Source organism: Vigna umbellata, chromosome 1 (assembly GCF_029865625.1).
Source record: "Vigna umbellata cultivar VRB3 chromosome 1, Vumbellata_1.0, whole genome shotgun sequence".
In the NCBI taxonomy this organism is placed as follows: domain Eukaryota; kingdom Viridiplantae; phylum Streptophyta; class Magnoliopsida; order Fabales; family Fabaceae; genus Vigna; species Vigna umbellata.
The window spans coordinates 106,602,352-106,626,696 of NC_142165.1; the positions used below are offsets into that span (position 1 = coordinate 106,602,352).

A 24,345-nucleotide genomic window follows, 5' to 3' on the forward strand; every position below is an offset into this window, starting at 1 on the left:
AACTTCATAACATAAAAATATAGCCAGAAACAATAAGGAAAAAATACAGAGATCCATAAAACTAAAATGTTGAAACAAGCAGCAACACTACACATTCAAGGCAGGAATATGATAACAACCAGAGATAAAGAGAGATAGAACCAAAGAAAACTGAAATCAATTTTAAAGTAGGTTCAGTCACAGGATGAATCATCTTACAGTATGTATCAGGAAAATAACGGTAGATTGGAGCAGAGCTCCCTTACAAGATGGATGAATAGAATATAAGTGAAAATGTCATGACACTCCTACAGAGAATGAACCAACTTCTCTTCTCAACTCCATACCAATTGTTAATTTGTCAATGCCTCTCCCAAATACTAATTCTCTACCACACTTTGCACGATTACCACTCACTCCTCCTTCCTCTTCAACACAGCCACATGGTAATTCTGTTACTCCCCTACCCATTACCTTTTTCTCTACCCTCCTTGCTCTTGCCACTACCTTTCCCCTTCTCCTCTCACACACCCATAAACCCAGATTGGCGCCCATTTTCCTTCACGATCCACATCCGTATCCCTCTCTATGCCTCTTCTTTGTCATACACTTCTTATGGGTCTATCATAATATCTATCCCTAAATATTAATCTGTATTGACCATGGGTATCGATGGGCAAACATTAAATCAACAAGGTAAACATGATTTAGAACTCAATGGTTTGTCTATAAACATGATTGCTGTTTGATCCATGCAGCCAATCCTTCGTAATGGGAAAAGACTCGATTGCTGTTGTAAGGAACTATGGAACATCTACAATATCCCATCCTTTTTATTTCTTAAGAGTTTAAAAAATGAAGTTGAATCTCGCTTGGATCAATAAATAGAACTATTTACAGTTATATTCCACAACCCAAGCTGGCAATTGCTTCATGGAAGACAGCTAAACTGGATGCGTACATTATCCACCGACCTCTGCACATCTAATCAATGCGAGTCATGATTGCACTGGAAACAAGTACATATTGAATCTTCCTGGGTAGGGATGAACCAGATACGTAACATACCAATTTTCATGAGGGTACGAGGCTTGACTACTGTTCCAGTGTGCCTAGTTTGGCAGGTTGGCACCACACAGGGCAGCTGTGCACTTCCCCCACCCCCTCCTTTTTATATACCCTCTTTACTCAAGGAGAGTTTTGGAACCAGGAGGAAGCCTTGAGGGTGTAATAAGAATTCATCAAGCATTGGACACATGGTGGGGGATATCCACATGCTTAGAATAAGAGGCACACATTTTCATTTCAGCTGCCTGATAAAAGATAATTTGGCTATTCATACCTAAAACTTTTTCCTCAACATAAAATACAAGTATCTTTTACTTGAGCAACCACTACAGCCATATGATATCTACTTTATGGGAAAACAGGGTCCAAATAAACCTCACCAGTACCCCTATTTGCTTGCAATGTAGCACCAACATGTAAGCACTTCTCAATCGGTATCTTTGCCTGACAAACACAACAAAACAAATTGAGTAGTCAGTGCAGATGGAGAGAAAACCGCAACACAAAATACAAATTTTTACACTTAGAAATTACTTATCCAAGTAGACATTCTTATTTCTATGATTTAAGTCAGGTAAGAACCTAGAACTATGAAGCCAATGCCGTCAGGAAAAGAAAAAGCAGTTGCCAGAAATTAAAGCTAGAGAGTTTTTCAGCTTATGTTCATGATAGGGACTAGGATATTATTGCTACCTAGAAAACCAATACAAACACATACTTTTACAAACTTTTACACTTCGAAGTTACTGATTCAAGTAGAAATTCTTATCTTTATGATTTAAGAATCTGGTAGTATGAAGTCTATGCTGTTAGGAAAAGACAACGCAGTTTCCTGAACAGTATGAAGTCTTTCCAGTTTATATTTATGGTAGGAAGTTGGATACTATGGGGTACTTTAATCCCACATAGAACAGTATTGGATGCTCAGTTCGAGTAATTAGGTGTTTGGTTCCCCTAACATTGCTCTTAGAGACTTATAGTAGTCAACATGTTACTCCTTCGCAGTGGTAGTAGCTTAAAACAAAATTAAATTAACATTTTTTTCTAGCCCTATCCAAAATTTCACCACCCATATATAGCAAGAAAAATTAAGAAGTCCGCATAATGGCAAACTGTAATCTATAGATTATATAAGGCAACGAAACCTTAAGATCCCTTTGTTTAGCAAAAAAGTTTCATTTCAATCAACTCCTATGGCTGAAGCCTGCAGCAGTAAGTTGTCAGTGATTCATAAAATTTTATGAAACAGAAATTAAATTTCGCTGACTGCATGGCAGATACTCATGTATACAGCATATTAAGGAGCAAAACTGAGTTTTTAGTTATGCAAGTATGTATTCAACATTCAAGGAAACAGAAACCTACTTTTTTTTGTAGAACTAACGCATACTGTTAATACAGAAAGATTTTAGGATGACCTATACTTAATTAATGGCTCAGTAAAAAAAAGTCACCGAACTGTGGTATCATATTTATACTACCATGATGCAACAAAAATGTACAATAATGATGATGGACAGAAAATCAAGGAAATAGGAAGAACCTAGTAATTGTACAATAACAAAAGGTTCTATCATTCAGAGCTATATAACCTGAAACTGCTTCCACAGACCCATTTTATAATAAATAAGAATATGAAGTAAAATATACGAAAGTGCGCAGTTGGTGAATCCAAAAATGAGAAATTAAGCACAATAGAGTCAGCTCAGATGCAGTATAAAATTCACATTAAAAAACAGCATAACACAATAATTTTTGAGAATTTCACACATTTGCAAAAATCAATTCAGGAATCAAGCAGCAGATAGAACATCCTTTATAAAACTAAATAAATAAATAAAAAGTTCGTCAGAATCTAGAAGTCCTCTGAAGCCAAAGAAATAAAGTTGACATTTACAATAACAACTGCAGAAATATAAAATGAATAGTGCATTGATTATTGGGGGAAAGAATAAACCTTCTTTGTAGAAAAGTAAGAGGGTTGGCATCAAGGCCTGATTGACCTCTCCAGAGGGCGAATAAGCAGCAACTGGCACCAGTAGCAGCCATTGCTGTTGAGTTGTTCCTCATCTCAACACTCCGAAATTTGAAAATATAATGCCAAAACTCGTTCGTTTTGGGTATTTTTCTGTTTCCGTCTCTAACACTCACCCTCAGTTCAAAGGAAAGTAAAAACACTTGGAGATTGGATTTGTTTGAAAAACATCTCTGTACAAGGAAATTCAGAAGAAAAAAAACTAAGAGAGTAAAATAAAATAGCTTTTTCATAAATTATATTAAAAGCTGATTTTCTTTAAAAGAAAAAGTGAGCAAATATTATCATCTTTTGAAAAAAATAAAAAAACATTCATGATTTTAATTATGAAAACCAAACACATCAGCGTGATTTGGCCTTTTTAATTACATTTTAAAATTTATATAATTGTATACTACTTTTTTACTTTCTTTATTATAAAAAAATAATATAATTAAACAAATTATTTATTATACATTGTACTGAAATTATATTGTAACAGAACAAGATAATCAAATATTGTAAATTTAATTGTATTTAGACTTTCATTGTAAGTTGAATATAGGTAGATACTTTTTTATTTGCTTTAGAGTCTCTTGCTTCCGTTCCTTTTTTGTTTCTTTATTATATTTTTGTCATTGTTTCTATTAATATTTTTTATTTTGGAAAGTTGACATTGTAAATTTAAATACATTTCAATCCCAATTGTAGTTTGTTGGTAGTAATCAGGAAGGTGCAGGAAGAAAAGGTAAAGGTCCAGTGAGATTCATTACGGGTTCACTATGGGTCTGTTTTCTTAATGGGCTTGGACATATTTTTATTTTTAAAAAAAAAATCATTACATTGGGACCTTTTGGGCCCTTGGAAAGTTTGCTTAGGTAATTATATTGTAGTTTGATTAAGAAAAGGGTTAGCAAAAGTAGGTACATTGTAAATTTGTTATTGTTACACGAAGGTGAGTCACCCAATACACTGAGAAATCAAACATAGATTCAACGGGTGGTGGGTGGTGGGTCATTCAATCAAATTCCACACGATGGGTCTCACCTCTCAAAACAACCTTAACTCTAATAATCTATGTCTTACATTTCCATTCCAAGGAATCTCTGAATCAGCCTCCATCTTATGTTATGTCTCTCGTTTTCATAAGAGCATTCGAATGGAAGCAATTTCCTCCCGAAGCCATGTTTTTAGTTTGGTGGCTTCATGATATCCTTGAAAACGATGATCCATCGATAAAGCTTGTGATCAAAGCATTAAGTTGTCCACAAGAAATCGGCTATGAGAGAAAGATAAGAAGAGAAGGTTATGATTGGAGAAAGATATAGAACATTGAATTAGTTGGGGCCATTGTGATGGCTTTGAATTGAAAAGAAGGAAACAAGTAGAAAATGGTGATTTATTTAGAAGGATAAGATTGAAAAACGGTGGCAATCAATTAGTGGAAAAAGAGGTATAAAAAAGCATTAATGGGGCTATTATGAAGTTCAAATAAGTTACAAGTCTTATCCCACCTCTAAAAAAGGATGCGTGACTCACTGTCTACTTCATCACTCCACTAATCACAAATAAAGTAGTTCAATATAATATAATGGTCATCATGTGAGGGACAAGGACATTTTTTTAGTATATTGCTAAACAATTGTGTCTTCTTGTTTTGTTTCCCATTTGCGGCCATGATGTGTTGCGTTTGTAGAAGATCATATATCTCAAACCGATGCTAACTTTATCCACAACACAGTACTTGTAATTTTTTATTCGTTTTTGGTGTTTGAACTGCTTTAGAGAAAGAAAATAAATATTATAACTTCAGGGGTTGATGCTGAAACCTTTCTCATTCTACTTTTCACGCCGTTCTAGCTTATCTTTGAGAAATATATTCCCAAAATCTTGCTAAGTAAGAGGCCACAATTCACGTTCGGATCTTTTTTTATGTAATCTTATGTTCTATCTGTGAGAACAGAATTAATGTGTCACTATTAAGTTGTTTTGCGTTGGTATTTTTTCTTCTTTAATTATATAATTATACAATGTGTTAATCATGGGAAAGCAAATTAGATGCAATAAGTAGAGTGCTACTTTTGTTCAAGTATTTCAATCAGTTTTTCGTTCAGGATAAAATGTTTTAATTTGTAATACTATATATTTCAAAGAAATATAATATAATATAAAAAAATAGGGTCAAATGATTATAATATTTTATTTTTAAGACGGTGGTTGCGTAGCTCTAAATTATTTATGAAATTTGATTGACAGTGTAATATTCACATATTTATATTTATATGTGTGTGTGTGTGTGACTATTCTATTTTGTAAAGTTGTAACATATAGTTTTTTACTTCAATTGTTGGGATTGTAAGTTATAGGTTTTTGGTTAGAGATATTTGTCTCATAGTCTTGAAGAAAAAAAATTGTTAGAACTTTAACAATATAATACATTGATATAATATGTTGTATTGAAATTTTTAATTCATTTATTGTTAAAATTATAAATGATATTCACTGATTTACTCTAATAATTTTGTGATTGTAGTTTTTATCTGAAACACAGTGTATATATGTCTATATACATAGAAAGTAAAGTATTATATCTCTAGTATTAAAAAGTAGTAATGCGATATAAGAATTTGCTAATAGAAAAAAATGCTAATATACATTTATATGCTAGATTATTCATGAATTGTTCCTAATTAATATAAAAAAGATCGATCAAAAAAACATCTAAGATTTTTAGAGGATTCTGAATATATAACTTTTAAATTTAGCATTCTATAATTATTTACGTAATAATTTAATTACACATAATATTCAATTTCCATATAAACGAAATAAATGTTTATATTCACCATAGTTATTCAGCGTATTGTTCTCCATATCCAGAAAATTTAGAGTGCGTAATTGGATTTCAAATAAAATATAAGACTTTTTATAAGAAAAGTCCATCAGTATTGAGATTTTCAAAACTCTTTAAGAACAACATCTTAAGTGGTATTTTGTTTATATTTTAAAAGACTAAAATAAAACATTTGAAATTTCAAACCATACCAATTTCAATAAATTGGTTCGTTAATCGAATCTTTATGTTTTTTTGTGACATTTTATCAGCACGTATAAATATCATTTTATTAATCAATCTAACCAGAATATGCGAGCCATTTATATTTTTCATTAATTTTTTTTTTCAATTTCAACCGTGATAGCAATAGAGTTTTGGATTACTTTTTTCAAATTGTTTTGAGTTGTTAAAAGTCAATTTCTTAATTGTTGTTATTAATATTACATATGAAAGCTCGATCAACATAATTTTTTTCAATTTTTTTTATTTGTCATGTTTTTCTACGACTTATTTTTAAACATTGACAGTACATACATAACAGATGGTTTGATGTGAATCACCTTAAATTGCATAATACATAATACATTATGTATTTTTTTTACTAAAAAAAGATAAGTTAAAAGAGTGTTGTTACAAGCAATAATAATTTTAAAAAAAATCCACAAAAATTGATTTTGAATTTTTTTATTCAATTATAAAAAAATATAACAGAAAAAGTATAAAAAATAATATTAGGAAATTGGTTAAGTGTTGAATGAATTGAAAGAGCATTGATGTTTTGGATGGATCCTTGGGTGGGAGACCACAAAGCTACTGATTGCAAATTAGTGTAATTGGTTATAGGCACAGGTATATGTCACATGCTCACCATTAATTATTTTATGCTTTCTGGGTCCCACCCTCTTTCATTAATTATCTCATGTCCTAATAACTTGTCATATCCTAATTAAATCAAACTTCAAATTATTTGAGTATTTTTCAAATTTGATATTTCATGAAAATTTATTAAATTTTATTAGTTTAATTAAATTTTAATTCTTTCATAAATTTGAGTTTTTTAATTTACTTTTTATTAAAAAAATGTTAGTAATATTTTTAATTAAATTATTTATTAGTTAAGGAAAATTTTGTCATGTTACTTATTTTTCATGGTTAAAGATGTGAGACTGTGTAGTTAATACAAGATCAATATTAATAGATAACAAGAAACCGTCAATCATAACAATCTAATATTAACAACAACAAAATATTATATCTTTTTTAAAAAATAATAATATTAACAAATATTTAACATAAATTTAATTAAAAAAAACCCAAAATTAGTTTAAATATATCGGTTGGATTCTTTAAATTTTATATCCAATTTCATCATGGTAACCTTAAGTGGATTTCCACTAATATTTCTAACAAGTCATTTTATAATATCCACCGATGCAAATTAGACTGCATTAACATAAAAATACTTATTAAAAAAAAGACAACTTAAAAGTTAATGAGTACAATTAATTACCTAAAACACACAATACTCTTGAGCAAATACAGAGTAAAAAAAAACTCTATCACATGAAATATGATGGATGTTACAATAAAAACTTATAATACGACCACTTCCTTCTCTTTTATCTTGAACAATATTTCTTTAAGGGTTAAATATATTTTTAGTCCCTAAACTATTGACCGTTTCTGATTTTCGTCCCTCTTCCAAAGTAAGGTACAATTTAGTCCTCAATCTTTAAAAAACGTTCGTTTTAGTCGAAAAAACGAACGTTTTGAGGACTAAAACGAGGACTAAAAACAAAATTTTGAGGACTAAAACGAACGTTTTTCTAAAGAATGAGGACCAAATTGTACCTTACTTTGGAAGAGGGACAAAAACCAGAAACGGCCAATAGTTTAGGGACTAAAAACATATTTAACCCTTTCTTTAAAAATCAAATGAAATATGTAAAAGCATATTCGTAAATATTTCTAAATCACACTTTACAGAAGTTTTGAAATAATTGATTGATATGATAATTTATTTTTAAATATAATTGATTAATATGTTATTTATGTAATATGTGAATATTTTGAATCAATATAATTGATTATTTTTAAATATAATCGATTGTTTTTTGAATTGAGGTTTTTTTAACATAATACATTATTATTTAAAATAATTGATTATTTTTTGAAAGTTATGATTTTTTTCGATAATAATAGATATTTGACACGATCAATTATCATATTCAAAACTTATTTGGAAGAAGTTTATGAAAAAATCTATACTACTTCAATTAGTTTATAATTTATAATCTATTTAAGGTGTTTCTATTACTATTCTTTATATTTGAATATACTTTTGTTGTAATTTTTAATTTTGTTTTAATTATAATTAAATTAAGAATTAAATAGAAGTATTAAAAAAATCAATAACAATGCCATTATTTAAAAACCTAAATTAATAATTATGTAACAAGATTTTGTTATTTTAGAAATAAAAAAAATCATTTGTATAACTTAAAAGTTTATTAACAGAACAGTAGTTTATTATTAACAAACTTATCAGTTAATTTTAAAAAATATTTTTATGCTTAAAAACTATCATAAAATATCATTCCGATTATGTACGAAAAATTAAGAAAGAAAATGAAAGCATAAAAACCAAAAGAAATGAAGAAAAAATGAACATATATAATATAGAAAAAATTAATTTATTTGATTATATTATAAGTATTTTAATACAAAATTTACATTTATACCATAAAATTAGTTGTCATAATTATTTTAATAATTTTTATTATTTTTATCATTACTTTTTAATTATCTATTATTAATATTATTATTATAATACTAATAATACTAATAAGAAAAATAATGATAACATAAATATTCGTAATGGTAATTATTTGATTCGAGGTACATCATAATAAATCATTTAATACACGTATTGTTAATTTCCTTATTCATTTTTATAATAAAAAATAAAAGTATTATAAAATGAATGGATTTGAGTGAGTGCTAGAAAAAAGAAAAAATAAATTTTTTAGATTAAAGCAAAAATAATAAAAATATATATAAAACATAAAAGTTGGTGAATAATTTAATTCATATAATAAATTTAAAAGGAATTATAGAATAATATATTTATAAAATAAGAAACTTAGTCTTATCATTACATTATTTTTAAATGAATATCCTACAATTGGTCAGCCATGTAGGAAGTTAATTCCAGAGAAAACTATAAACGGTCATATACCTAACTTAATGACTATTGGATCCAAAGCCTTTTTTTTATTAATAAGATAAAAATTGACTTAGGCTCGCAATTGGATTAATCTTATTTAATATTTAATTGTAGTAACTGATCAATAAAAGAGTTTGGAGAGAAAATAAGATTAAATTGTGAAAGTGTGATTTTCGACCCTACGTACTGAAACAATAATGTATGTTGACATTTTATGTTAAAAACAAAATAAATATAATGAAAATATTATTATTTTAAATTATTAAATAAGTGTATTTTTTATAATGTAAACATATATCACCACCCGTATCCAAAACGAACGAATTATATAAATTGAGTTTTCACTTTTATCAAAAAATAAATGGAGTGCAAATATTTTTTGACAAATTTGTCCCCTTTTCCCATTATATTAATATAAAAGAACTGATGATATTGCATGAAAATTTAGTTGATAATACTGTTATTACTCCATGACATGTTGACATATTCCATCAACTCACACTACACATCTTCTTGAAATGATTGTTGATATATCAGAATTAAAGTATGTATAATATTTCAATCACATATATTATATTAAAAAGTAGTTAATAAAAACAGCAAAAAAACATTACAAAAATTAGACGAATCCATATTTATCGTAGAAGAAATATTTTAAACCAAAAATTTAATATTAATAAAACTGTTGAATAAATCCATCTTAGTTTACAAGTTATTATGTCAAAAGTTATATTCACTTCCTTATAATTTTCTACGATTTTAATATTTACTTCAGCCTAATTTTTTTTGAAAAAAAAAAGGAAACTTCTTATGCGATGTCCACTACTCAATGATTTATATATATAATATTAGGAATTGGTTTTAGATGGCATCATCATTAACTAGTATTTAGGTGGAGTTCTATTTTGGAAATCACCTTGAAATCTACTTTTGAATGATGGTCACTCTACACTAAAGAGTTGGTATTTTAGTTTCTCAGTGATAAGTGTGTTGAATAAAGTGTGTGCTGGAGTAGGACCTATAATATACAATTACGAATAATGCTTTCAATGAAAGGAAGGTTATCTTGTTCTTAAATAAAGATAAAGTAATATTGTCTTTACATAAAAATGCAATTTATTTTAAACTCTCATTAATAATATAGATCATGTACCAGCATTCCACCCCAATAGTCATCTATTTGAGTAATGGAATGTGATAGTTTAATTATTGTTAAAGAGTTATGAAGTTTATCATCATATTATAATATGAAATCTTGATCAAATGTGGCATAAAAAGGTTTGATAGTGGTCAAAAAGTCTCATGTCAAAATGCTGTGATTTTCTGCATTATAACAATTGTTCCACTATTAGGTAAATTAATTAGTTAATCGAATATATCTTCAGCAGAGCTAAGCCCACAAGGAAAGGACAACACAAAGGGAATCGATTTTTTATTTATTTTTATTTTAACTTTGTTATTACTTATTCATCTTTTCGTTTTCATGAATATGTTTCCACAATGATAATAACATTTGTGTTGGAAGTTGGTGACACGAGTTTGATCAAGGAAAGGCCAGATTCATTGGTGAGTGACCATTGCCGTTTGCTTTGTAAATGGTCATACTTTTATGTTAGTGCTGGATGTGGACACACAACAAAGACCTATTTCCATTTATATCGAGTTTTTCTCAAGAATTACTAATTTTCTTTCTTTCTCTGTTACTGATTTCCAGAATCATCGATTGAATTACCCTCCATAATCTGAAAAGGCAGAAGGGGAAAATTTTCAATATTTTTGGGTGGTCCTCTTACAAATGAACCCAAGCAAGCCACTCTACGATTCTAACAAGGGATGTGGGGTGGTGAGTGCTTCCACTGAAAACGATGAAACTACAGCATTCGTGTGTCTTAATGGCTCTGAGCCACAGAAAGAGAGAGAGAGATGTTAGTGAAGGAGTTTAAAGAAAGTGACATGTTGAGTCCTTGATAGGCCATTGCCTGATCTAAAAGGGCATGTGAGCCTTTAAGCTGAGCATCTGAGATAGGCACGCCTCGGCCAGATTCAAATTCTTTTCCCATTCTGACCAACTTTTTTGTTACGAGATCCATGGCTTGTTATTGGAAGGTGTGGGAAGAAACCAAGAAACGAAAAAGAAGGAAGGGGAAGAGAAGTAGATGGTGTGAAATGTTAGTGGGGTCGTGTAAGGTGTGGGCGACAAGTCACATGGCATGTTAGGCCATTCTGCTGTGTCCAATAAGCATGTTTTTTGGAGCTTTCGTGAAAAGTTTGGAGAAGTGGAGTTGGCCATTCAGTCCATTCAATTTCCTTGACACATTCACTTTAATTTCTCCCCACAGTATCATAAAGCCTTATTGCTCGATGCTCTCCTCAGATAAAGACCAATAAATTCTCAAATACACACACTTTCAAAAGTAGGAGAGACTTCAAATTCATTGCAACCTTTGCCATTCAATAGTAACCCCAAACAAATATGCATGTGATGTCACAATGTTTGTCTCGTATCCACCTTAGCACCCAATATAGCATCTATCCAAATTACCCACCACTAACTCCACTTCCAAACATAAAAGGCTACTGTTTTAATTCAGATCCAAACAGAGTAGTTTTTTTTTTACCCTACGTCGTACACCACAAATTCCTTTCCCATACAAAAAACTGATATTTTTTGCAAGCTTCACACCATTAAATCACATGCTCAATCATGGATCCGGTTAGTAAAATCAGAATTTGGGCAAAGAATGGATTCTATGACTATTGTTTTTGAAGGAAAGAAAGTTTTGCAACGGATTCCTCCATACGTTTTTCTATTAGTTTAATTTTTGGTGTTTGCAAGATACAAGAGTCAATTCCATTGGTGAATGCGTGGTTGAAACGAACAGTGGAGATTGCTTCTGTTGACATGATAATTAATCTATTTAGATTTAGCCATTTGCAGCAGAAACAAACAAGATTCACATCAATGTGTATTACAAGAACTGAATGTGGTTGGTGTGGTGATAGTTAAAAGGGATGTTCACATTCTCCGAGATTAAAGTGGGACAAAAATAGATAGATACATAGATAGATAAATATGTACTTAGCAAATTAAGTGGAGAGAAAAGGAGACAAATAATAGTAACAGTTTAAAAAATGGACAGACACGTGAGGTGACATACATTACGAGGAAGGAAAAGAAGACGAAGAAGGAGAAGCGGCGGAGAGAAGGTTAAAGAGAGCGTTCATGGCTCGAACCTGCATCTCAAGCGCGGGTATGTAATCGATGGCTTCTTCCAGAACAACCGGCAACGGTTCTTTCCGGCAACCGGGAACCAACCGTCCCAGGAACCTAACTTTCCTCTGCACACTCGCTCCACCCTTCGCCTTCAACCGGTGAACGCTCACGCGAGCTCTCTTCGACCGGCCAGGGGACGTCGCCGCCACTCTCTGTCTCTTGTGTTTCGTGAACTTGAGCTTGAGCCGGTTGGTGAGGATGGCTCGGCTCCAGCGCGTCCTTCCCCTGGCCGTCACGGCCAGGACTCTGTCGGCAGCTTCGCGCACGGCTTTGCCTTTTGGCGACGCGGAGCCGAGGTTGACTCTGGCTAAGGCTTGGCGCAGCTTGGAGGAGTAGATTTGTTGCTGCGCTTGGGATTTCCACCTGGGCTGCTTCTCGTCCTCTCGTTCCTGTGTTTTCTTCTTCTTTCTTCTCTTGGCGTCACGTGACCGCTCCGTGCTCGCTGTTGGCGGGTTTGTGATCATTGACGATGAGGATGATGATGCCATCTGAAGAATGTTGAATTCTTAAAACGATTCTCTCACAGAAATATATTAGAATGTTGAAAGAGAATTACGGAAGAAGATGAACGGGAAAAGGATAGAAGGGAACGGAACAGGGTGGGTGAGGTGTTCCGTTAGAGTGTTCCCTTGAGTTGAGTTGAAGGGAGAGAGGAACGGTGGAGTAGAGATATAAAGGGATCACAATCGCGATGGAGAGAGACTGCCAAACCACGCGTCCTAATTTTTATTTTTATTTTTATTTAAAAAATAAAAGAATAATTGTTTTATTTATTTTGGGCTGCTTAGGCATACTGGACTGGGTTTAGCTTTCGGCACTTGTCTGAATGCCAGCCCAGCCAGCCTGTAAAGCCTATTTTTTTTTTTCCAAATCAAAATTATAAAATGCATATGTTGCTATCATATTGTAAACCGGTGACGATTCTCTGTTTATAAATCATTCAGCTTTTTTATACTTTCTAAAAGTCACAAATTTCATTTCTAAATTTTGTACGTTATTTTATTTTGAATTTCTCAATTTTCGTTGTCTTCCATCCTGAAGACATATAGCTAATAAATATATTTCAGTGTTATCCCCATGTTATTGTTAGTTTGTATTCTAAACTGACTCTACTATATTATTTTAGTTTAATTATTGCTTTTAGTTTAAATTATATAGGTAAGAGAAGTTTGTAGTATACATAAAGATTTTTGCATTTTATAAATATCTTCTGTCGTCTTTTGCAATATCACAAGTTCTCTTATAGTTGAATAGGCAATTCTAATGTAACTACTTTATTTGTTTTTGTTTATATTTATATGAAATCTTTGTATTGGTTTTTTCATATAGCTTTTACTGTGTTTACATTTGTTTCGTTATGTTTTAAATACATAACTTTAATGAAAATCTTCATAAAAAAAGAAACTACCAAAAGGGTTCGAAATAATAATAAAATAATGTATATAAAGTGGAACATAACCCAGTTAAGAAAGAAAAAAGGGAGTAAAAAAATGGAGACATATATAAAGGTTGTGTTGTGGTGAATGTTTTGGTTGGCAAAGGGTAATGGTGGTTGATAGAAGGCACTGAAAATATATTTTGGAGCGCATGAGAATATTTTTGACATATTTAGAATAAAAGCTCATGCCATCTAATCTGTAGCATGTCTATCTCATAGTTGGAGATAACAGCAGAAAAATCCAGCGAGGTTGAGAGCGAAAGGACCCTTCTTCGAGATGGCAAAGGTGGTCCATCGAGACACTTTATGCACAACAGTGAGACATGCATATAAAAAGGGCCAAACGGATTATGCCAAACGGTTCGAACAATTACGAAATCTTTTGGATAAAAACTACAGTTCATCGTATATTACTTAACATGTAATAAAGTTATGGTTTTAATTTAATGTAATTAACTTTGAAGGAATTTGAAATGGAGAAGCTATTGGAAGAGTGATGGAATTAATACATGGGTTTGATGATGATGATGAAGATGGGTTAACAGTGAGCAACTGGATCCGCATTGGATGGGTGCATGCATGATGGTGGCTTTCCATTGAGCTATTCCGTGCAATGATTGTTGGGTATGTGTGTGTGAGTGTGTCCATTATAACATTAACAATAAACAAAAGAGGGATGCATCATGTGGTGTGGTGTTTCTCTCCCACTTTTCCATCTCCAAATTCTTTTGTTTTTTTGTTGCCAGAGATTTTGGATTTTTATTCTTGTCTCACCTTGTATCATGCCACCTTGTATCATGCTCCACATTTTTATACTTATTTAACAATATAATTCTCAATCATTCATGTTTAGCTTATCATAAGCAAGTCTCGACTCTTGTTTGATATCACGGTGCTTGCAAAGTTAATGACCCTACTGATCATGGCTCGCGACTCGAGGGATACTTAACCAAAGACAAAGCTACACAACACACTTGATAAAATGGTGAATCCTAAGAGAATTAAGGGTGAAAACTAAAAGTAGTTTGTGTTTGTAGTAATGGCAAGGCAATCATGAGCACACTGCTCCTCGTTCTTGTTAAAATCATGGTAGCATGTGTGTGACCTCAGTCAACAGGGGATAATGTAGATAACTATCTTGAAAACCTAAATCACCACAAGGCATTATGATGTGCCAGCCAGGTTTGCCTCACTTGTTTGAGACACAATAACACAGAGACCACCTAAAGACAAAGATAATAGAAACAACAACAAAATAATTAAGATTAATTACAAATTATTCTTAGCTAAATTTCTTATCAAACCATAATCATGTGTTTTGTTTCGGTTTGCGGGACAGTGGCGAACTTCTTTTCTTAATTCGTTTTTTCAACTTTACGCTCAGGTTAAAGTTCTTCTTTTATTTCGTTTTTACTGTCTGTTCCAATTTGAAAGTTACTTACAAAAGTGTGCAGGAATTCAGCAATATTATAAATGCATATAAAATGTAATTAACATACCACAATACTTCAAATCTTTAATAATAGTATTTTAATAATAATATTTGTTTAATCCTATTATTTGACTAGTCGAAAATTCTCTTTAAGGTTCCAGATTACTTTTAACTCCACATTCATACTATATATATTATTCTTTATTTTTACTAAAATCTATTTTCAATAATTAATTTTTGTGTAGTTGTTTGAGATTGTTTGGTTATGTGGATTTATTGTTGGGAAACTCCATTTACCTTTTTTGTGGTAAAACGGGTAACATTTGGATATTATTGGGGAGTGTGTGAATCTTTGGGTTGGACTAAACTTTGGATCACCTAAACCTAAACCTAAAGTTGACTTCAATATGAGGTGTTTTAATTTGTTGTTAGTATTAAGGCGGCAACATCAGGCAGTGATGTAATGATGAGAAGAACACAACAAATAAACAAAAATGAATATGCTTAACGATGAGGCACAACCAAGATCCAGAAAAGAGGAAGAAACATGTATAAGAAGGAACATGTACTGAGCTGGCAATGATGTTCCAAGAAGCTGACGTGTCACGAAAGCCACCTGGAAGCGTGCAGTTGCTTCGTCCAGTTGGGAATAAGTTGGATGACAGCATAAATAGACACCAAAAAAACATGCTAGCTGGGCTCCTAGTGACCCCCAACGGGATCCAAGGCCCAAAACTGTCGTTATACGTTAAAAGTTCTTACCTTTCCTTTTGCACCATCATAATTCTTTTCCATCCAAAAATTAATATTTGATTTTTAGATTAGATCATTTGAAAATTAAGAATGACTTATAAATTTGTTTTTTTCCTTACAAAATCTTAAATTTATTTATATTATCCGAAAGCTATATTTTCGGGAGAAAAAAATAACTACTGTATTGTGGAATATGGAAGTAAAAAATGACATCTAAGTGTAATCCAAAAACTAAAAATGACTTTTAGATTATGCAAATTCAAAAATCCTTGTTTTCTTAACATTCTTCAATTTTTTTCTTAACATTCTTCAATTTTTATAAGTTATTTTTAGCTTTTGGATTTTACACATAAAAAACCCTTTTTTAAAAAAATACAACTTTCAAATTGTATAAGATAACTTTTTTGACTTCTGAATTGTGTAATTTAAAAGTCTCTATGTAAAAAATAAAGAAAAAAAGTAGAGTGAAGGAAGCAATGTCCTCCCAGTGTAACTATGATAGACCAGAGTAACTAAATAGATTGTACTGACTCTTTTACCCTCCATAACTTTTTGACAGTTTCTTCCAATAACCCCCACCCATATGTTTTTTCCTACACCCTGATATAACAATTTTTTATTTTACTTTTCAAATGCAAAATTTAAAAGATATATGTACAATTTGAAAGCTATCTTTGACTATCAAATAATTCGTAAATGAAAAATAACTGTATAATTTTAAAATAATTGTTTTTAAACTATATAATTCATTTTTTTTATTTTCAAATTATACCGTGTTGTAAGGATAAATCGAAATTTTATTCCTGGTTCACAAAAGTAATAAAAAGTAAAAAGTAGTTCAGGGAAATAGCTACGAATATAACTTGTACGGTAGATTCAGATGCGGGCCATATTAATGGGCCTGGCCCTCTCAGCCTAACAAGCGAGAGAATTTGCGAGAAAGTTTTCCCGCCAACCGGAGGTACCACATAACGGTTTGCAAGCCCTGAATAAATTTACAAAGGAAAACAAGAGAAGAAGAAGAATCAACAACTGTGTAGAGTGAGAGAGAAAGAAGCATGGAACCAGGAAACCCTTCGTCGCCGGATCCCGAATCCCCAACCTCTCCTTCCGTTGGTTTCAACACCGACCAGATTCCTCACACCCACACCAGCCGAGCCTCCGAGGACGACGAGGATTCCGTTGACCCCGACATCGTACGCGATGATCTTGAGGAACAACCCGAGGAAGAGGAAGATGGAGAGGATCTCTTCAACGACAATTTCATGGAGTCAGTCTCTTTCTTTTTTTTGCTTCCACAACGTTATTCTTTTTTGTACTTACAACTTTTCGCTGCTTTGGTGAATGGAAAAAGTTTTTTTAACAAAGTTTTTTTTACAACAATGAACAGTGACTATCGGAGAATGGATGAGGCTGACCAGTTCGAAGCTTTCGGGCTGGACAACTCCTTTGAAGACGACAGAGACTTTGATCAAATGATGGAGGATCGAAGGGCTGCGGAGATGCACTGGATGCACGTGAGGGTCGCACTACCAATCGCAACAAGCTTCCTCAGCTTCTCCACGACCAAGGTAAATTGCTTGTAATTGGATGAAAATTGTTTCTTTGCTATACATCAAAGAGTTGAAGTGTCGCAAGTTGATTTTCTGAATTGATCAATGAAATAGTCTAAAGCAACCCATTGCTCCCCAAAATACATTTTTACCATGCCATAGGGAGAAAAGAAAACTAATCTTTTTTACATCAAGAAGACTTATTGTGTTACGCATGACATGGATATTCGTTTGTATGAGCAAGAGGTGAAATATCAGTCTTGATCAAGCATGGGTTCTTGTTTGATAAACATATGATGCAAATGAATTTCTACTTATTATTGGTCTATTTCACAAACCTTATAAACTGAGGGACTAAAATACCCATTAGCTATAAGCCTCGTTATCTGTTTATTGTCAGCTGTGGAAAATATAGGGTGTTGATTAGTGAATTCTATTTCAGATACGGATGATGACAGTCAAAGGCCTTCTAAAGTGGCTCGAGCTGATTTCAGAGCTTCTTTACCCAGTGATGATGAACAGCAAAGTTCACCTGGAAGGTCACGAGGGCACTCAAGGGAGGATGTCCATATGACTGATCAAACGGAGGACGATCTAGATGATGTACTGTTTACTTTGAGTTTTTTGTTTTTTTTTTCATTAATATTCCAGAGTTTGACACCATTGATTTATTTTACAATTAACCTGGGTACATGGAATGTAGGATGAATTTGATGACGGGAATGAGACGTATCAAGTTCAAGGAACACTTAGGGAGTGGGTTACAAGAGATGAAGTGCGCCGCTTCATAGCCAGGAAATTCAAGGACTTCTTACTTACGTATGTTAATCCGAAAAATGAACACCGGGACAAGGAATATGTGTGGTTGATAAATGATATGGTGTCAGGTAATATATTTTCTACAGTGTTTAAGCATTGTACTTGTGTTAGCGAGATATGTTGTTTCTACATGAGTTTAGTCATCGTGTCTATTATGCAGCCAGTAAGTGCAGTTTGGAGATTGATTATAGACAATTTAAATATGTTCATCCCAACTTCGCCATTTGGCTGGATGATGCGCCTCAGTCTGTCCTAGAAGTACTGGAAGATGTTACGAAGAGCGTTGTCTTTGATTTGCATCCAAATTACAGAAATATACACCCAAAGATTTACGTACGCATTACCAACTTGCCAGTGTATGATCAGATTCGAAATATAAGGTAGCATAAAAAGCAAACTGACGTGTTACTTCATTCTCATTTTTTTCACTGGTAAAAACTTTGAATTGCCTTCGATGGAGCAGACAAATCCACTTGAATACAATGATCCGAATTGGGGGAGTAGTAACTAGGCGCTCCGGAGTTTTTCCCCAGTTGCAGCAGGTGAAGTATGACTGTAACAAATGTGGGGCAATTTTGGGGCCCTTTTTCCAGAATTCCTATTCAGAAGTTAAAGTTGGATCCTGTCCTGAGTGCCAATCAAAAGGACCCTTCACTGTCAACATTGAACAGGTACGTACTTTCTGTATCCCAATAAGGAAAAAGATGAGAGTGAGGATGTCTAAATTAAATCTTTGAATGGTCATATCCTGCGGAATACCGATCATCATTTCGGCTGGGCCAAATGGTTACTAGATGTTTATCCACTGATATGTTGCAAAATAGTTTCACGCTCATTAAATTTGAAAGACAAAAGGATAAATAAGCTCATTTATCCTTTCTGCGCTTGTTGTAGACAATTTATAGGAACTTTCAGAAGCTTACCCTCCAAGAAAGTCCAGGAATAGTTCCTGCAGGTCGACTTCCAAGATACAAGGAAGTGATATTATTGAATGATCTTATTGACTGCGCTCGGCCTGGCGAAGAGATTGTATCGTCTTTTACCTGGACTCTACTTATTTTGGTCTTGGTTGTTATAGGATGATTCTTATATCTTTTTGTGCTCTGTTTTTTCAGGAGGTCACTGGTGTTTATACCAATAATTTTGACTTATCCCTAAACACAAAGAATGGGTTTCCAGTATCTGCGACTGCTGTTGAGGCAAATTATGTTACGAAAAAGCAAGACCTGTTTTCTGCTTTCAAGCTTACTCAGGAAGACATAGCAGACATTGAAAATTTGGCCAAAGACCCTCGAATCGGAGAAAGGGTATGTACTTGAGATTTTTTATTTGTGCCTCTTTTTCAATTGGAATATTTTTCCATAATGTGTTACGAATTGATTTAATTTCAGATTATGAAGTCCGTTGCTCCATCAATCTATGGTCACGATGACATAAAAACTGCAATCGCTTTAGCTATGTTTGGAGGCCAAGAAAAAAATGTTGAAGGAAAGCATCGGCTTCGAGGAGACATAAATGTTCTTCTTCTGGGTGATCCAGGAACAGCGAAGTCTCAATTTCTCAAGTATAATTTATCAAGTTTATTTGGTTGATGCCTTTCTACTGGTAACTGTGTTTAATAAATTAACGTTTCAAAATATACTTCAAGGTGCGTTGAAAAAACTGGACAGAGAGCTGTATACACTACTGGCAAAGGGGCTTCAGCTGTGGGTCTCACCGCTGCTGTTCACAGGGATCCAATCTCACGGGAGTTGACTCTTGAGGGAGGAGCCCTTGTTCTAGCCGACAGAGGAATTTGTCTTATTGACGTGTTTGACAAAATGAATGACCAAGATAGGTTAGGAAATATTCTGTTACAATTGCTTGAAATTTTTTAATTTCATTATTAATCTGCGCCCTTACGACTTGTCCTTGACAGACTAAGTTATGTATTTGTTACCAGGGTGAGTATCCACGAAGCCATGGAGCAGCAGAGTATTAGCATATCAAAATCTGGAATTGTTACATCTCTTCAGGCACGCTGTTCTGTAATTGCTGCAGCAAATCCTGTTGGAGGAAGGTAAGCAAATATTTCAAGATTGCTTCCACCTGGCTCCGAGTTTGTACTGTTCATCAGGCTAATGTTCCAACTTCTATCTCATACTGTTTGAAAGATATTGGATGTACTACGAGTATTGCAAGATTCTGTTCCATTTTTCAAGTACACATACTAGTAACTTTTGCTTTTTTTCATTTGCAGATATGATTCCTCGAAAACATTCTCTCAGAATGTTGAATTGACAGATCCTATTATTTCTCGTTTTGATGTCCTCTGCGTTGTGAAGGTTATATTTAAATTCACCGCTTCTTTCTCTACCTCGTTTGAACGTATTTATTGAGGGCGTTCTTCGTTTTACAGGATGTTGTTGATCCCGTCACTGATGAAATGCTTGCAACGTTTGTCGTTGACAGTCACTTCAAGTCACAACCCAAGGGTGCTAACCAAGATGATAAGTCCTTTAGTGAGTCCCAATATGTCCATGCATCCGCTGTGCCAGCTGATCCAGAGGTCTTTCCCAAGAACCTGCCTGTGTTTTGTATCTTTAAGGGAAACTTCAGTATGACTTGTGTGTCTTGACTTTTGAGAGTTATTTGGCTTTCTTGCAGATACTTCCTCAAGAACTACTGAAGAAGTACATTACATATGCGAAGTTGGATATTTTTCCAAGGTTACAAGATGCTGATATGGATAAACTGTCTCATGTATATGCGGAATTGCGGAGGGAATCTTCTGTAATACCCTGTCTTAAACTTTTTTTCCAAATTAGATTGTAGTTATGGTTTGTATTCTATTTGTTGACATGCTTCTCTTGTTTTCTTGTATAGCACGGACAAGGAGTCCCTATCGCTGTAAGGCACATCGAATCCATGATACGGATGTCTGAAGCTCACGCCAGAATGCATCTCAGACAACATGTTACACAAGAGGACGTGGACATGGCAATTCGTGTTCTACTTGAAACATTCATTTCCACACAGAAGTTTGGGGTTCAGAAGGCTCTTCAAAAGGTATAAAGAAATATTCCGAATCTGCCTCGGAATTGTCCTAAATCCTGATATTCCGTGGCATCATATTTTGTTACAAATGAATTTTCATCTTTTGGCCTTTTCTTTTATATTCGTACTAGTACCAATTTGCAATTATTATTCACTTTGAAATGAATGGACTTTGTACTGAACAAATATAACCTTGAGCCCTCCCCTTAAACAATGTGTTTGCTGTTCCCCAGAGCTTTAGAAAGTACATGACTTTCAAGAAAGACTATAATGAACTGCTGCTTTATATTCTGCGCGAGCTTGTAAAGAATGCTATGCATTTCGAAGAAATTGTGACCGGGTCTACTTCAGGGCTATCTTATGTAGATGTTAAAGTGGATGATCTGTACAATAAGGTAAGAACATTTGTCCTTTGAGTATTGTTACCAACGGCAGTAATGAATGAATTGACTTTATTTGACATTGCGCAGGCTCAAGAGCATGACATCTACGATCTCAAACCATTCTTCAATAGCAGCCAGTTTTCAAGGGCCAATTTTGTGTTGGATGAAGAACGGAAAGTAATCAGGCATCGCCTTGTTTGCATATTTGATCATTTTTAACCATTGAATATTTGAAATCTTTTGGATAAAAACTACAGTTCATCGTATATTACTTAAGATGTAATAATGTTTTGGTTTGATGTAATTAACTTTGAAATAGAGAAGCTATGGAATACATGGGGATGATGATGATGAAGATGGGTTAGCAGTGAGCAACTGGATCCCCATTGGATTGGTGCATGCATGATGGTGGCTTTCCATTGAGCTATTCCGTGCAATGATTGTCGGGTGTGTGTGAGTGTGTCCATTATAACATTAACAATAAACAAAAGAGGGATGCATCATGTGGTGTGGTGTTTCTCTCCCACTTTCTATCTCCAAATTCTTTTGTTTTTTTGTTGCCTGGGATTCTGTATTTTTATTCTTGTCTCACCTTGTATCTTGCTCCACATTTTTATACTTATTTAACAATATAATTCTCAATCATTCATATTTAGCTGATAATACGCAGGCCTGAACTCTTGTTTCATATTTTTTTTCTTATTCCAAAAATATCTTAAATTAAATTTTTTTAACTTTATTTACCTTTTTTAATTACACACAAACTCTATCCCTTTACTTTATTCTTTCCTTACACATTTTTGTGATTAAATATGTGCTCTGTAATTAATGTATGTGATGTGTTGTGTAAGAGGAAGAAGAGAAACGCCACTCCTTGAATGGATGTGACCGGATCTTGAGACCTTTCAACTCTTTTAATTTTTTTTTTTAGTTTATTAGTTTTTTTTAGATTTTATTTTTTGAACATTGTAAATATTTATTTGTGTAGATTTTACTTAATTTAATAATTTTTGTAATATTTTTTATGTATAAAAAAATTGTTAAAAAATAAAACAAATTGTTGAAAGAGAAAAGGGAGGGGGTGGGAATTGCACTGGATGTTGATTTACATCAATTCTCATGAGAAAAAATGTTCAAAGGACGTTGATTCGCATCAACTCAAGATAAAATAAGAACGGGGAGATGCATGGAGCAACATGGAGGAGTACCCTCTCGTGCTTGCAAAGTTAATGGCCCTACTTCATTGGATCATGGCTCGCGATCCGAGGGATACTTAACTAAAGACAGTTACACACTTTATAAAATGGTTAATCCTATAAGGGTGAAAACTAAAAATTAGTTTGTGTTTATAGTAATGGCAAGGCAATCATGAGCACACTGCTCCTCTTTCTTGTTAAAGTCATGGTAGCATGTGTGTCAAATCATACCAAACCACTCACAGATCAAGCACCCATTACAGATCAACAAATTCAAACACTTTCTAATCATCCAATCTACAAACATGCAAAGCAAGCAAAAAAAAATTAAAAATCATGAACCAACCTTTGAAAAACCTTGAGCAGCGAAAAATGGAGGAGAAATGGAGGAAGAAGATGAAGTTGTGCCTCGATGTGCCTTTGTGTGATTGAGAAAGAGAGCAAAGAGAAGGAGAAACTGAAATGCCAAAATGAGAAGCTGTTAGTGTGCGCGCAAGAGATAAAAGAAAGGAAAAATGAAAACTGAGAAGAAGAGGAAGTTGTTGTGTTTCTCTACCTCTGTTGCAAAAAAGAAGAACCTTGCGTGCGTGGTGCCTTGCTGCGAAAACAAAGAGTTGTATGCGCTGTGCTCTGTGAGAAATGATAGCAAGGGTTTTGTGAAGGTGCTGGAGTGTGAGAAAGGAGAACAAGGATGCTGTGAGGGTATTGTGCTGCGTGAGATGAAATGCGATGCACAAACCTAAAATCCTCAGAAATTGACACTCCTCTTAAACTGAAACTGTTGAGGAATCTTTGACTAGATTCTTCTCAGTTTAAAAAAAAATTAAAACAGTTTTTAATTAGGGTCATAATAACAATTTTATTAAAGTTTGAAGGTACAAGATGATAAAAAGGTTCAATGATCCAAGTGTAACTATGATAGACCAGAATAACTAAATATATTGTACTGACACTTTTACCCTCCATAACTTATTGACAGTTTCTTCCTATGACCCATATGTTTTTTCCTACACCCTGATATAACAATTTTTTATTTTACTTTTCAAATGCAAAATTTAAAAGATAGATGTACAATTTGAAAGCTATCCTTAACTTTCAAATAATTCGTAAATGAAAAATAACTGTATAATTTTAAAATAATTGTTTTTAAACTATATAATTCATTTTTTTTTGTTTTTCTAATTATACCGTGTTGAAAGGATAAATAGAAATTTTATTCCTGGTTCACAAAAGTAATAACAAGTAAAAAGTAGTTCAGGGAAAATAGCCACGAATATATCTTGTAGTGTAAATTCAGATTCGGCCCATATTAATGGGCTTGGCCCACAGCTCAGCCCA

At 33.1% G+C, this 24,345-nt stretch overlaps 2 protein-coding genes and 2 long non-coding RNA genes across 6 annotated transcripts; 1 reads left to right on the forward strand and 3 right to left on the reverse strand.

The window, feature by feature from the left end:
* Positions 1-135: 135 nt before the first annotated feature.
* LOC124826424 (uncharacterized) lies at positions 136-3,262 on the reverse strand. Its single transcript, XR_007027863.2, has 2 exons — positions 3,005-3,262; positions 136-1,491 (listed from the first exon to the last, which is right to left on the reverse strand). It is a non-coding gene; the product is annotated as an uncharacterized LOC124826424 (long non-coding RNA).
* Positions 3,263-12,120: 8,858 nt separating this feature from the next.
* On the reverse strand, positions 12,121-13,089 carry LOC124826425 (transcription factor bHLH148-like). Its single transcript, XM_047299251.2, has one exon. It carries the CDS (start codon positions 12,883-12,885, stop codon positions 12,283-12,285), a length of 603 nt encoding a protein of 200 aa, XP_047155207.2. The 5' UTR covers positions 12,886-13,089; the 3' UTR covers positions 12,121-12,282.
* Positions 13,090-17,152: 4,063 nt separating this feature from the next.
* Positions 17,153-23,359, forward strand: LOC124821926 (DNA replication licensing factor MCM2-like). 2 transcript variants are annotated; one of them, XM_088105415.1, is made up of 17 exons: positions 17,153-17,290; positions 17,411-17,591; positions 18,016-18,176; positions 18,277-18,460; positions 18,553-18,772; positions 18,856-19,063; positions 19,287-19,421; positions 19,508-19,699; positions 19,784-19,956; positions 20,041-20,229; positions 20,335-20,451; positions 20,632-20,716; positions 20,791-20,940; positions 21,039-21,164; positions 21,258-21,440; positions 21,662-21,823; positions 21,899-23,359. In XM_088105415.1, the coding sequence occupies exons 3-17, from the start codon at positions 18,144-18,146 to the stop codon at positions 22,028-22,030; spliced, it is 2,289 nt and encodes a 762-aa protein (XP_087961541.1). In that variant the 5' UTR covers positions 17,153-17,290; positions 17,411-17,591; positions 18,016-18,143; the 3' UTR covers positions 22,031-23,359. The 2 variants fall into 2 exon arrangements, with proteins under 2 accessions (XP_087961541.1, XP_087961542.1); XM_088105416.1 differs by lacking the exons at positions 17,153-17,290; positions 17,411-17,591 and having other exon boundaries at positions 17,715-18,176.
* Positions 17,213-23,761, reverse strand: LOC148207047 (uncharacterized). 2 transcript variants are annotated; one of them, XR_015783923.1, is made up of 4 exons: positions 23,564-23,761; positions 23,354-23,464; positions 17,439-17,666; positions 17,213-17,352 (listed from the first exon to the last, which is right to left on the reverse strand). It is a non-coding gene; the product is annotated as an uncharacterized LOC148207047 (long non-coding RNA). The 2 variants fall into 2 exon arrangements; XR_015783924.1 differs by lacking the exon at positions 17,213-17,352 and having other exon boundaries at positions 17,501-17,628.
* Positions 23,762-24,345: the final 584 nt, after the last annotated feature.